General features: G+C 48.8%; 1 protein-coding gene across 1 annotated transcript; it reads left to right on the forward strand.

Moving 5' to 3' along the window:
- Nucleotides 1-8963: 8963 nt before the first annotated feature.
- Nucleotides 8964-9543, forward strand: LOC117062520 (10 kDa heat shock protein, mitochondrial-like). The gene has a single exon (XM_033176159.1). The coding sequence runs from the start codon at nt 9143-9145 to the stop codon at nt 9449-9451; it is 309 nt and encodes a 102-aa protein (XP_033032050.1). The 5' UTR covers nt 8964-9142; the 3' UTR covers nt 9452-9543.
- Nucleotides 9544-15285: the final 5742 nt, after the last annotated feature.

Here is a 15285-nt window from a genome sequence, read left to right on the forward strand (position 1 = left end):
GGTATATTCAGTTGTATATGTAATTTTAAGGAGGTCTAAAATCTGCATTCCCTCTGTCCTGCAAATCAGGAATTTATGTGAGGTTAACCTCAAAAGTATATTTTAATTGCAATTTTGGGGCGATTTTTACTTTCTTAAAACTTTGCCGTTAGTGAGTTTTCCTCAGCCACCACCGTGTGAGGAAGCACACTGCTGAAGGCCTTCCCATCGCCCTGTGGTGGAGCCATCTTTTCCCATCGTTACCCAGGTATCTACCACTGACTCTCGAAAGGAGGAAAAGATGGCCTATTTTGACAACTACAAATCATAAGATTAACTATGTCCTCTAAAACGCTCAACATTCACAATACCAAGGCAAATGGCCACAGCTGGCATTGGTGTTGAAGGGCCACATGCCAAGGCAGTGCTGATTCTCTTCAACCATCGGCTGCCAATTTCATCAGGGGCTGTGGCTACACAAAGTGAGTGTGTGGAGCACCACCTGGGTGGATTGTGTCCTCCAAACAAATTAGGTGTTTATCTTTAAAATCTTCACACAGGCTGGGCACGGTGGCTCAGGCCAGTAATCCCCACACTTTGGGAGGCCAAGGTGGGAAGTTTGCTTGAGTCCAGGAGTTCAAGACCAGCCTGGGCAACATAGTAAGGCCTCACTGCTGCAAAAAATAAAAATAAAAATAAAAAAATTTTTTTTAATTAAACATTTTTTTAAAACTATTTTAAAAATTTTAGGCTGGGTGCGGTGGCTCATGCCTGTAATCCCAGCACTTTGGGAGGCCTGGGTGGGTGGATGACCTGAGGTCAGGAGTTTGAGACCATCCTGACCAACATAGAGAAACCCCGTCTCTACTAAAAATACAAAATTAGCTGGGCGTGGTGGTGGGCACCTGTAATCCTAGCTACTCAGGAGGCTGAGGCAGGAGAATTTCTTGAACTCAGGAGGCAGAGGTTGCAGTGAGCCGAGATCGCACCATCGCACACCAACCTAGGCAACAAGAGCAAAACTCGGTCTCAAAAAAAAAAAAAAAAAAAAAGGAAAACAATTTTCAAAAGGACTACAGGCATAGTGGCACACACCTGTAGTCCCAGCTACTCAGAAGGCTGAGGTATGAGGATCGCTTGAGGCCAGGAGTTAGAGGTTACAGTGAGCTATGATTGCAGCACTGTATTCCAGTCTGGGTGACAGAGTGAGACCCTGTCTCAAACTAATAAATAAATAAATAAATAAATAAATATCCTCACACATGCACCAAACAGAAGGAATGACTGGCCACATTTTGATCTTTTCCGTCAAATCCACATATGCAAATAACATTTGCACCCAGAAGGTGCATCATTGACATAAACAAGTAGAAAGGGCCTCTGTACACAGCCCAGGATGTGAGGGCAAGTGTCAGTATCAGTACCACCTCTGCTCCGTTCAGACAGCGATGGGCCATCCTGACTTTCTTCACCAGTAATCAAGACTGTGCCAGTGTCTATCCTAGAATATTGTGGTTTCTATGTAGAATATTTAAATATTTAAATTGTGTAAGTTTAAACTTCATTTTTTTTTTTTTTTTGGAGACGGAGTCTGGCTCTGTCGCCCAGGCTGGAGTGCAGTGGCGGGATCTCAGTTCACTGCAAGCTCCGCCTCCTGGGCTCCCGCCATTCTTCTGCCTCAGCCTCCCGAGTAGCTGGGACTACAGGCGCCCGCCTCCTCGCCCGGCTAGTTTGTTTGGTTTTTTTTTTGCATTTTTTAGTAGAGACGGGGTTTCACCGTGTTAGCCAGGATGGTCTCGATCTCCTGACCTCGTGATCCGCCCGTCTCGGCCTCCCAAAGTGCTGGGATTACAGGCTTGAGCCACCGCGCCCGGCTGTAAGTTTAAACTTCTAACTGGATTTTGCAAACTCTTTTTTTTTGGAAGAGAGATGGTGGAAAGAGTGAAAATGGATCTGTGATATTCTACGCAGATCTTGGAGAAACACAAGTTTAGGGTATACGAATCCGGATCAGATTTCTCTAGATCCTCTGCTGGTGTCAGAGACTCTCAAGTCTCTGCTCCTCACATCCTTGCCTTCCACGTCTGCCCTTTTAAAATCCTTTCAAGGGGCCGGGCGCGGTGGCTCAAGCCTGTAATCCCAGCACTTTGGGAGGCCGAGACGGGCGGATCACGAGGTCAGGAGATCGAGACCATCCTGGCTAACACGGTGAAACCCCGTCTCTACTAAAAAAAATACAAAAACTAGCCGGGCGAGATGGCGGGCGCCTGTAGTCCCAGCTCCTCGGGAGGCTGAGGCAGGAGAATGGCGTAAACTCGGAAGGCGGAGCTTGCAGTGAGCTGAGATCCGGCCACTGCACTCCAGTCCGGGCGACAGAGCGAGACTCCGCCTCAAAAAAAAAAAAAAAAAAAATCCCTTCAAGGAACATTGACCTGGCTCAGACAACATTGGCCTTTACAAGGACGACCATGGGTAATGCAGACGGCATTGTTCAGAGAGGGCCGTCTGAGCTGCCCAGGTGATGGGGGCAACTGGGGTTGTCACCCAGGGACTAGGACCAAACGCTTGAAACCTGGCGTGTCCCTGCCCTGGGACCACTTGAGGACAGGCCTCCCAGGTGGCAGAGAGGCTGCATTCCACCAGGTGATGCTGCCTTCTGTTGCCAACCATGGCCCCCAAAGCACAACTTGTTTCTGGTTTTTTTTTTTCCCCTGAAGCAAAGGAATTCATTTTATTCTTGAATTGTTCTACACACACACACAAAAGTCATCTCTTTTTTTGTCCTCAAAAAGTGTAAGTTTATTATTATTTTAAAAATTTGTTATTTCGGCCGGGCGCAGTGGCTCAAGCCTGTAATCCCAGCACTTTGGGAGGCCGAGACGGGCGGATCACGAGGTCAGGAGATCGAGACCATCCTGGCTAACTCGGTGAAACCCCTGTCTCTACTAAAAAAAAATACAAAAAACTAGCCGGGCGAGGTGGTGGGCGCCTGTAGTCCCAGCTACTCGGGAGGCTGAGGCAGGAAAATGGCATAAACCCGGGAGGCGGAGCTTGCAGTGAGCTGAGATCCGGCCACTGCACTCCAGCCTGGGCGACAGAGCGAGACTCTGTCTCAAAAAAAAAAAAAAAAAATGTGTTATTTCTGTAGGTAATTGGGAAACACGTGGTGTTTATTTACATGAGTAAGTTATTTAATGTGATCTGTGAGATTTTGGTGCACCCATCACCTGAGGACACTATACACTGCACCCTGTTTGTAGTATTTTATCCCTCACCCGCTTCCCATCCTTTTCCCCTGACTTCCCAAAGTCCACTGTGTCATTCTTATGCCTTTGTATCCACGTAGTTTAGCTCCACCTTATAAGTGAGAACATGCAATGTTTAGTTTTCCATTCCTGAGTTACTTCACTTAGAAAAATAGTCTCCAGTCTCATCCAGGTCTCTGGTGAATGCCGTTAATTCATTCTCTTCTATGGCTGCATAGTATTTCATCATATATATATCTCTCACAGTTTCTTTATCCACTCATTGATTGATGGGCATTTGGATTGGTTCCACATGAATGCTTATCTTACCATGCTAAATGCTAACATAAGGCTGGGTGCAGTGGCTCACACCTATAATTACACCACTTTGGGAGGCCGAGGTGGGAGGATCATCTGAGATCAGGAGTTTGAGACCAGCCTGGCCAACGTGGTGAAACCCTGTCTCTACTAAAAATACAAAAATTAGCTGAGTGTGGTGCTGGGCGCTTGTAATCGCAGCTACTCGGGAGCTGAGGCAGGAGAATCACTTGAACCCGGTAGGCGGAGGCTGCAGTGAGCCAAGATAGCTTTATTGCACTCCAGCCTGGGCAACAAGAGCAAAATTCCATCTCAAAAATAAATAAACAAAAAGTAAATAAATGCTTACATAAGCATTTTGCAAAATACATGATAACTAACACTACAATTTTTGTTTCCTTTCCTGTTTCTATTTTTAGTTAAACTAACAAAATTTTGGTTTTCTTAGATTTCTGGGGGGCTATGTTGAACATTTGTTTTTCAATTGTGGCAAAATATATGTATAATAAAATGTGCTTTTTAACATTTCTAAGCGTGCAGTTAATTACATCCACGATGTTGAGCAACCATTACCACTATCCATTTCCAAAACTTTTTCATCACTTCAAAGGGCAAATTTAAGTCCTGTAAATAGACTTAGGCTTAATTAAGCAGATAAAAGAAGAAGCAGCGAGCTGTAATGGGTGATCAAGGTGTTACGTTTATAAGGAACATGAAACCTGGGGTTTTTTAACTAAGTGATTAAGCCCACAGTTCAAAGCAAAACCCAGAATTAAAGCTCAAGTTCACATTGAAGGGAACATTAGCTAATTCACTTGGACCCACCGGTGCTGAATTTGCCCCATTTCTTCTGAATAATTCTCTCTTCTCTCAGTCATGTCATTTGAAGGGCCTTCAGTTTTCCCCTTGTATTTAATTCCAGCGGGTCTTACTTGCCCAGTGCTTTCTGTTTTGTTTTGTTGTGAGGTTATTTTTTTTTCACAGCGAATATGCTGCATTGAACACAGAACAAGACTCACTAGGAGGCTGCAGCCACAATAGCGTGTGATTTCAAGTCTTAAAAACCAGAATCACTTTTTTTCTCTGGACTGGAAGCATATTTATTTTGGCCGGTAAATGAGGACTTGTTCTCTGCCTGGGGTGGGGGTGCGGGGGAGAAGCTCTGTTCTGCTGGCTGTGGCAGCAGGTGGGCAGGCAGGCAGGCGGGCAGGCAGGTTCCAATTTCAAGTTTGGCCCAGTTCCTCCAAGCTAGCCCTGCATTTGCAAGTCCCCTGACACCCAGCTGTCACCTATGGAAAACAGAGAACCTGGGGGGATTTGCTGAAGGGCGCTCCTGAGACTTCCCACTCCCCACAGGCCCTCACAGCAGCAGCGGAGCCCGGGGCTGACGGAGTGGGTTTCTCTGGGAAGGACTCTGCCCTTGGATAGATCTGTATCTATGGTAACAGTAAGATGTTTGTGTGAATAACTGCAAAAAAAAAAAAAATAGTCTTTCAAATCTCTTCTTCTAAACTGTCAAGGCATGTTATTTCCAGCTTCAAATCTTATTTTTAATAAATAAATACGTATTTTTCCATGTAAACACTCAGGCAACTCTCTTTAGGACTTACATATTCCCAGGGTGCATAATGGGAGGTGTTTCAGTTACGCACGAGGGAAACATGCTGTGAGTCAGAGGAAAGAGTAAATGAAGTTAGAAAAGTGTTGTGTGTGTGCCTGCGTGTGTGCCTGCAGTGGAGGGGCGATGTGCCTGCGTGTGTGCCTGCGTGTGTGCCTGCGTGTGTGCCTGCGTGTGTGCCTGCAGTGTGTGCCTGCGTGTGTGCCTGCAGTGGAGGGACATTGTGCCTGCGTGTGTGCCTGCGTGTGTGCCTGCAGTGGAGGGGCGATGTGCCTGCGTGTGTGCCTGCGTGTGTGCCTGCGTGTGTGCCTGCAGTGTGTGCCTGCGTATGTGCCTGCAGTGGAGGGACAATGTGCCTGCGTGTGTGCCTGCAGTGGAGGGGCGATGTGCCTGCGTGTGTGCCTGCAGTGGAGGGGCGATGTGCCTGCGTGTGTGCCTGCAGTGGAGGGGCGATGTGCCTGCGTGTGTGCCTGCGTGTGTGCCTGCAGTGGAGGGGCGATGTGCCTGCGTGTGTGCCTGCAGTGGAGGGGCGATGTGCCTGCGTGGGGGGCTCCTTGGAGTGATGGGCATTAGCATTCTCATGACTGCAGCCTGGGAGTCTGGTTATTCCAAAGGACCTGGCGCTCAACGCCAGCATGACTGAAGCCTTGAAGGCAAGCAGGCACCCTCCGCGGGTGTGGTCTGCTGCCCAGAGGGTCAGGAATGGCATCCTTGCATTCCGATCATGCTGGGTCCCCAGACAAGGGCAGGGGTTCACATTGGAATTCCTCCATCTGGGAAGAGAGGACTTTTGCGATTGGTGTATTCGGACCGGAGTATACACTCACTGACATTCAGTCTGGGCAAAGTGGGGGCACCGGAAGGCAGAGGGGGACTGTGTGGTTGGTTCACTTTCTGGGGTGCCACTGAGTCCCCTCTACCCTGCAGATGCCTGCACACGGCTCTTTGAGTTGGACGTCACGGGAGGGAATCCTTTTTCCGGTGAGGCAGGTTCTCAAGACAAGCATATTCTTTCATACTTACACACAGGTCCAATGGAGAAAAGGGGTGGGGCCTCAGGCTAAAATGTGCCGCTGATTTACACAGAGAGGCAGAGAGTGCCACTGAGCCCTGCCCAAAAGCTCATGACTGAGTGAATGTAGAGGATGGTGATGTCTCCTTCCCCTGAAGCCCCACAGAACACACGTCCATTCCAGAGCACAGAGGAGGCAGGATGGCCAGGGCGCGATGGGGCGGGAGAAGGTGTTGTCTGCAGTGACTGAGGAAAGGTGGAAGGAGATGGATCAGATGGCATTGAAGGGGAATTGTGAGAGAGAGCCGGGAAATGTGACAATGGTATTTACCTGGCCAGGGCACGGGGAGGCCTTTCTCTATCCTGCTGATACTCGTCTGCTCCCTGGACCCATATTCCCTCTTTCCAACTGCCTTAGTCTATTTTCAATGCTTGTAACAAAATGCCTGGAACTGGATAATTTATAAGAAAGGGAATTTATTTCTTCCAGTTATGGAGGCCTCTGAGAAGTCTAAGCTGGAGGTGTGGCATCTGGTGAGAGCCTTCTTGCTCCTGGGGACTCACTACGAAACCCCAAGGCAATGCCGGACTCCACATGGAGAGGGGGCTGAGCATATTAACATAGCAACGTGCTAGCTCAAGCCTCTTCCTCCTCTTCTAAAGCCACCTGTTCCCCTCCCATGATAACCCATTAATCCATGAACCCATTAGTCCATGAGTGGATTCATCCATTCATGAGGGTGGAGCCCTCTTAAAGGCCCCACCTCTCAGTGCTGCCACATTGGGGATTAAGTGTCAACGTGAGTTTTAGAAGACACATTTAAGCAGAAATGCCTCTCTCCCTGCCTTGCTCCTACCAAACTTGTAAAACATTGCAGTCAACTCTGAGAAAAGGAATGGAGGCAGGGGACACTAAGATGGGCACACACAAACGGACTGGGTATTGGAGCCCACGGCAGAAGCACTAGCATCCATCCAGCGCCCGCTGACTGCCGGGACTTGCGCTAGGTGCAGCTGTGAAACAGCTCTTCAGGTGGGCAGACTTGTCCCTGTCTGCTGGTGCAGAAGCTAAGACTGAAGGAGGTCGTTTAGTGACACGGCCCAGACAGAAATCCAAATCTGTCCACTAGGCTTTGAGCCTGGAGTTTCTTTTTTCTTTTCTTTTCTTTCTGTTTTTTTTTTTTTTTTTTTTTGGAGACGGAGTCTTGCTCTGTCTCCCAGGCTGGAGTACAGTGGCCCCATCTTGGCTCACTGCAACTTCTGCCTCCCGGATTCAAGAAATTCTCCTGCCTCAGCCTCTCGAGTGGCTGGGACTACAGGCACCCACCACCATGATTGTCTAATTTTTTTTTTTTTTTAATTTTAGTAGAAACGGGGTTTCACCATGTTGCCCAGGCTGGTCTCGAACTCCTGAGCTCAGGCAGTCCACCCTCCTTTGGCCGCCCAAAGTGCTAGGATTACAGGTGTGAGCCACCACACCCGGCTGAGCCTGGAGTTTCCAAATGAGACGTTTGTCACAGTGGAGGGAGGTAGAGCACAAGGGTTAGGACTCCAGCCCTGGGCCAGGCGGTCTCGTGCAAGCCCCGCCTCTCCCGTATAGCGAAGTTGTGAGGACAGCGCCTGCACGCAACACTCGCTCGCTAACTCGTAACTGTTGTTATTACAGAAAGCGTGGAGCCAAACAGATGGCAGAGGCCAAAGGAGGAGCGCGCCAAACCCGAGGTAGATCTGAGTTCGCATCTTGGCGATTGTTTAGCTGGGCCAGGGTGAGTGCCTCACCGTTCCTCATCTGTAAATGAACACTGGTGCTGAGGTTGGGGTAAGCGCCTCACCGAGCCTCAGTTTCTCATCTGTAAAACGGACTCTTGTGTTTGGCTCGTGGCAGGGGCTGCCGAGCACGCGGATGGGTCCTCAGGAGGCTGGGCCGTCAAGAGCCTGCGATGGCACCACCTGATGCTAGAGAACGAGAACGCCAGTGCGTGCCCAACCGACAGGGAAGGACACGGGACACTGGAACAGGGAGATGACACGGAAGAAATCAGGGGGAGCCAAAAGTGGCCATGCCGAGGAGGAGGTCGGAGGGGGCTGGGAGAAAAGCCCAGGGCTATACACTCGCGTCCCTCTGCTGCCGGCCCTTCAGGTACATTCAAATACCGGGCATGAGGCCCGCAGACAAGGCTTTGAAAGGATATTGTTCTCCCATAAACAGAAGTGAAGGTGCTGGAAGAGAGCATGAGCAGGAAAATTATGGCTGGGCTGTGGACATCTATGGAGAAGACAGACGTGTGTGTCACTGTTGAGCAAAGGAGAGCCCTGCACACCTGCCCAGGGAGAAAGCACCTGGGCTTTCTGGCTGCAGAGCCAGCCTGGCAGATCTTGTAGTCCCTCCCCTCCAGACTCAGTAGCAATTTTGACGCCTCCATTCTTTTTCTTTTTCTTTTCTTTTCTTTCTTTTCTTTTTTTTCTTTTTTTTTTTTCGAGGCAGAGTCTTGCTCTGTTGCCCAGGCTGGAGTGTGCGCGCTCCGCCTCCCGGGTTCAGCCATTCTCCTGCCTCAGCCTCCCGAGTAGCTGGGACTACAGGCGCCCACCACCACACCCAGCTAGTTTTTGTGTATTTTTAGTAGAGATGGAGTTTCACCATGTTAGCCAGGATGGTCTCGACCTCCTGACCTTGTGATACGCCCGTCTCGGCCTCCCAAAGTGCTGGGATTACAGGGTGAGCCACCGCGCCCGGCCCAGCGCCTCCATTTTTATAGGCGTCTGAACTCCCTGTTTTCTTTGCTTCCTTTTGCTTTAGAGAAAAATGTAAGGAATTTGAAGACAGCCATCGTCCCTTACCCACCTACACATTCATATATGTAGATGCAGAGACAGGCTACGTACCTTTAGATTATAGGAAAAAGTGCCTTCTGGGGTCTCTCCTTGCAGCGCTACACGACAGCAGAGTACGAGTCTGAGGTGGAGGGAGTCATGGCAGGACAAGCCTTTAGAAAATTTCTTCCACTCTTTGACCAAGTATTGGTTGAAAGGAGTGCTGCTAAAACTGTAACCAAAGGAGGCATTATGCTTCCAGAAAAATCTCAAGGAAAAGTATTGCAAGCAACAGTAGTCGCTGTTGGATCGGGTTCTAAAGGAAAGGGTGGAGAGATTCCACCCGTTAGCCTGAAAGTTGGAGATAAAGTTCTTCTCCCAGAATACGGAGGCACCAAAGTAGTTCTGGATGACAAGGATTCTTTCCTATTTAGAGATGGTGACATTCTTGGAGAGTACGTAGACTGAAATAAGTCACTATTGAAATGGCATCAACATGAAGCTGCCCATTCCACTGAAGTTCTGAAATCTTTCATCATGTCAGTAATTTCCATTTTTTATAATAAACTAATAATAACTAATGACAAAAAAAAAGGAAAAAGTACCTTCTAAATTTGCAGCAAGAGGCAGGAACAATATTAAAAAGGGAGTTTGAGAAGCCAGCAGCCCACCCTTAGGTGGTCTAGGGATCCCTTCCTGCCACAGCAGAAGCCTGAATTTTCAGGTTTTCTCCAAGTGGAAAGATAAAAAAGTAAAACAATTCAAAATTAAGTTGATATTATTGAAACATTTCATTATATACTCTGGTTTCTCTTCTGATTGCATAAAAACCAAAGGGAAACTCTCTGCCTTCTAGAAATGAGTTTGTCCAAAGGAATTTCTAGCCTTGAATTTGTACCAAAAAAAAAAAAACACAAACCCTACAAACATATGAGTGATCAGTTGGCCCTGTTGGGGTCTTTCTGGTTGGAAGATGAATAAGGAAAGGCACATCTGACATTTCATTTCACTGACATTTTATTTTGTTCTCAGTCTTTTTTCCTCTGTTTCCTTAAGTACATTTTCTGCTATGATGCTGCAAACGGGCACCAGCGTGAGTCAGACCCATTTAAGACTGTTGAGCCTCACAGGTTTAGCAATTTAATTACGTGTTTTGTGGGATTTGCAAGCAGCCTGCAATCTCCCCGCATGCGTCAGGTCCACACATGGCAGTGTCCCTTGTCTCTCTCTGGGTTTGTTTGGTGGTACATCAGGCCAGTCTCTGGAAGCCTGGAATTAAGGATGCAAGCATGTTCATGCGCGTGGTGTAGGATGGATGGGGAAGGAAATTGCAGGAGACCTTCCGCTCCCTCCTCCACCTGGGGCTGGGCCGTGAAAACGTGAGTGGGATACGGTGAGGGTTTGTTGCATGTGTTTGTTTTGTGAACATGTTGATTAAGGGTGCTGGCCAATCATACAGAAAGAAACATCTGGCAGGCACTTGGAAATGTGGAATGGGTGTTCAGGGCAAAGGGCCATCAGTTCACCAAGTCAACAGATGCTGATCTTCACAGCAGTCTCTGCAACAAGATGCTGTTCCAGATGCCAGAGAAATTGCAGGAAGCAAACAAGTGCTTGGGGCTCAGTTTCTAGAGGGGGAGGGACCCCTGCAGAGGGACCAAGGCATCTGTCAGCCATGAGGTGCTAAGAGGTAGGAGGAAGTGCATGCAGAGGGGCAGGGAGTCAGGAAAGGTGGAAGGGAGATGGGAAGAGCACTGGAACAGGGGGAGGGCCCGAGGCTGCTGGGGCGAGAGGGCTTAGAGCAAGGACACCTGTGCTGCTGCGGTCCCAAGAGCCGTGGTGACCGGTGCACAGTGTCGTGATGATACTAAGAACTGCTGCATTGTAAACTTTAAAGTGGTGAATGTTGGCCGGGCGCGGTGGCTCAAGCCTGTAATCCCAGCACTTTGGGAGGCCGAGACGGGTGGATCACGAGGTCAGGAGATCGAGACCATCCTGGCGAACACGGTGAAACCCCGTCTCTACTAAAAATACAAAAACTAGCTGGGCGAGGTGGCGGGCGCCTGTAGTCCCAGCTACTCGGGAGGCTGAGGCAGGAGAATGGCGTAAACCCGGGAGGCGGAGCTTGCAGTGAGCTGAGATCCAGCCACTGCACTCCAGTCCGGAGACAGAGCGAGACTCCGCCTCAAAAAAAAAAAAAAAAAAGTGGTGAATGTTATGGTATGTGAATTGTATCTCAACACAAAAAAGTGATTCATCACAAAATGGTTGAAAGCAGTTTAAAAATACTGAGTGATGTAAATTTAAAAATTAAAACCTCTTGATTCCTTCACCAACTACACCTTCCTACTTTCCAAAGGGAAACCATGTTACCACTGTGCAGAAACCTTTTAGGACCCAAGTATACATGTGAGTATCTTTTTTTCTTTTTGGCAAAAACAGGATCAAACTTTAAGTGGTGTTTTGCAGCTCGCTTTGTTTATGGGGCAATAAACATTTCCATGTCAATTTAAGTGCCTTTGTTAAAGAAGTGCCTGGTATCCCCTTGTCTGGCAGTCCTATCCTTCACTTCAGCAGTCCTTTATCAATGGACACTTAAATGTTTCCAAAATGTTGCCATTAGACTCTGGACTGAATATGCTTGTGCTGGCATCTCTGTAAACTGATGCAAGCATCTGTGTTGCATGAATTCCTGGAAGTAAAACTGATGGGCCAAAGGACATGTGTGTTTTAGATCTTGATAAATATTGCCAAATGGCTTTCCAAAAACTGTTCCTAATGGACAGGGTCCCAGCGGTCAGCTTGAGCTAGGATGGCTGTATTTTCATTTGGATATAAACTGTGATTCTGATAACAAGGTTTTTGATCAAAGAATCCTGCTTTAAAAAAAAAAAAAAAGTAAGAAAAATAAGCCTGGCGCAGTGGCTCACGCCTGTAATCCCAGCACTTTGGGAGGCCAAGGAGGGTGGATCACCTGAGGTCAGGAGTTCAAGACCAACCTGGCCAACATGGTGAAACCCCATCTCTACTAAAAATACAAAAATTAGCCCGGTGTGGTGGTGCACGCCTGTAATCCTAGCTACACAGGAGGCTGAGGCAGAAGAATCACTTGAACCTGGCAGGTGGAACTTGCAGTGAGCTGAGATCGTGCCACTGCACTACAGCCTGGGCGACAGAGCGAGACTCCATCTAAAAAAGAAAAAAAATTTTTTAAAGTTTAAATAATAATAAGAAGAAGAAGAAGAAAAAAAAATAACATGTTTGGAAACCATTAACAGGTTCTTCTAAAGCCATGTTCCCTCTCCCTTCCAGAGTACCATTTAACCCTGCTGTGGCCTCCAAATGGCACCCATTGAGCTTCACACCAGCGTTCACACCTGTGTAGCCCCATTTCACACCTAACAGAGAGGATCTGTGTTACCATAGGTAATGTAGAATGATGGTATTAAGGACATTGCAGCTTCCGCCTTGGGTCATCTGATCTCCCATTCTGGAGTGAGATAGCACTGTGTCCTGAGGGCAGAGGGGCAGCCCTTTGAGACCCCAGGTGAGGCGGAGCCGGCCTGGAAGTCACCCTCAGGCCCTCAGCCTGACCCACACAATGCCTGTGGTCTCCTGGGAGACCCTGAGCCAGCACCACCCCACTGAGGTGCTCCTAAATCCCAGCCCGCAGAAACTGTGTGAGATAACCTGTGTTGATTGTTGTCTAAGCTGTAAAGGTTGGGTGAGTATTATGCAACAATGGATAACAGTAGACCTGGACTTGTGTGGTTTGGGGTCCTAGATGCTAAAAATCTGGTTTTATACTTGGATTTAAACCCACTTCTGCCTCTGCCCCGTCGGAGGTACCTGGCATTTCCTCCCGGGTTAGGACACCCAGCCCCAGGCATCTCCTCTCATGAGCTCTACCAAAGTGGTGACAGTTCAGATGTAGGTCTTTGGTACGGACAGGAGTTGTGAGGGCGGACAGAGTGACTCGGTGATTGAATACTAAACCCAAATTTAAAATAAACGTGGGTCATTTGGTCCTATAATTGCTTGAAAAAGCAATTATGTATAACGGCAGAAGGTTTCAGCTGGATGTCAGATTATACGGATCTAAGAGTCAGTAGGAGGCAAGAAGAAGAACTATTCCTTTCAATGTGATGGTGGGAAGCGAAAACAGAGGGCTCTTTTTTATTGTTTCTTGGTTGGGTTGTTTGTTAAGGCATGGAGAGGTGAGCTTGTGTTGTGGGAATAAAAAAAGGGATTCGTAGGAGGAGATTAAAAATGTAATCGAGAGAGGGTCATGGGTGGAGAGGGGTGCAGAAAGACGGGTCAACTTGACTCCTGTGGTTTCCCTGAACTCTGCCTCATTCTGGAGAGAACGGGGGATAACTGGCGTCTCAGTGGGACTGTGGAGTCCACAGGTGCGGAACGAGGTGCTTGTCCAGCTGAGGTGGGTCTTCCTGGAGTTGGAAGCATGGATGTGCGGGAACCCCGGGAACCCCTGTCACGAAGACTGGCAATTCCACCTGAGAGCCAACTCGAGAAGTGGGCACCAGAAACCTGTGATGATGAGCCCGTGGCTCTCCTTTTGCCCGGTGCACCCCAAGTGTGGGGACTGTACTTGGCACACACACAATGGGCATTTAATGCACATTGAATGGATGACGTTTGAATGCGGTCACTCAGAGTTGGTGATTACCGAAGTCAGAATGGAGGGAGGTCAAGGGGCCGTGGCGTGAGGGAGGAAGGAAGAACCTCGTGGCAATGGCCGAACTGGGAATCCAGAGGTAAACTGATCCAGCATGGGGGAGGCAGGCTTAGGATCTGGAGATGGTGTAATAAGAGTAGCAGGGCCTGAGAGGGAGGCAGCAGGAATGTGGCTGGAGGAGCCTCCAGGAGCCCTCTGCCAGGGTCGTGAGAATCCATGGGCTGGGGCCAGGGAGAGGAGAGGTCGAGGCTGGGACCACGGTGTCCTCTTCTTAATCAAAAGCTGATGCATTTTGTTTCCTCTTGAAGGCCTCCGAGTCCCCACAAATCCCTGCCTTGTTCACAACAGTCAGGGCTTTGTGCTTCTCTCTGAAATAAAACTTTTATCTTAAAAAAAGAAAAGAAAATGTATCCAATATAGTGTATCATAATCACAGTATTGGGAACTTTCCCGACTCCGGTGGGAAGGAGGAGGAAGTCGTGGGCTCACTGGGGCACGGGAAAAAATACCCGAGAAGTCCGCTCCTAATTTTGTTTCTCTCCTCTTCTGGGTTTCTGTTTTAATGGATTGAAAATACACAGGAAATGTAATGCAAAACTTGGCTTTGATTTTTTTTTTCCCCCACCTAACCCTGTAAAGGTTTGGAAAGACTTGATTACATGGCAGGGAAAGTAAAAATGTGGATGAAATACCCTGACGCTCAGGTCACATGACCAGGTGATAAGGCCTTCTGAGACTACCAGCAGCCCTGCTGGCTCAGGTGCGGCCTGTGTGGGAGGACTCGTGTCTTGGTGGTTCCAGAGAAGCTGCCTTCCACTGTGTGAACCCGAACTGAATCACAGGCCGCTTTTTGTTCTCCCTTGGCCTTGGAGGTTCCTGTTGCCCAACACCCTGGTGAGCTGAGAACGTTCTGTAGATTAATTAGGTTCTCTCCTCCGGCTCAGCAGGTCTGTTCTAGCCATTTGACCAAACGTGCTCTGATATTTTCTACCAGCTTTAGGACGATAGACTGCAGATGTGGGCACATAAATGTCTGGGAGGAGCACACAGATTACTGTGGGAGGAGTGGGTCTGGCTTAGCTATTGGGAGATCTCGGTCGTCCACATGGCGCTACATAGAAAGAATGCCCTGACGTGAAAGGGACAGACAGCTCGGCAATTTCTTTATGGCCTGAACTTGAGTGCGGCCTGTGCTCGAGAAAATATACGGTGCTTCTTAAAAACAAAAGCTAGCAGCCTGCGAGTAGTGCTGTGCCTGCGAGTTCCTGGGAGCAGGAGGGGGCTGTTCCTCCGCCCCTGGCTCCAGTTTCACCCAAGTCACTTCGCCGCAGTTGGAAGGAGGTCACCAATTGTGAGTGTGGGGCGGGGGGCGGGGAGGGAGAGGAAGTGAGATGAAAAGGGAAGGCCCCGGTCAGCTGGGAGAGGAGCTCGCGGGCTTTCCGGCGGGCCGGCCCGAAGTGGAAGGGCCCAGGGCTGCCTGCCACCCTCGGATGCCACGCAGGTGCTGGGAGGGCACCCGTCCGTGGGCTCAGGGACGTGTTCCCACCGACAGGCACAGAATGGAAAGCCTTGGGGAAGAAGCCTTTCTCGCCATCTCAGGAGGCAG

The sequence above is a fragment of the Trachypithecus francoisi genome, unplaced genomic scaffold (assembly GCF_009764315.1).
Source record: "Trachypithecus francoisi isolate TF-2019V2 unplaced genomic scaffold, Tfra_2.0 Contig01474, whole genome shotgun sequence".
NCBI lineage: Eukaryota > Metazoa > Chordata > Mammalia > Primates > Cercopithecidae > Trachypithecus > Trachypithecus francoisi.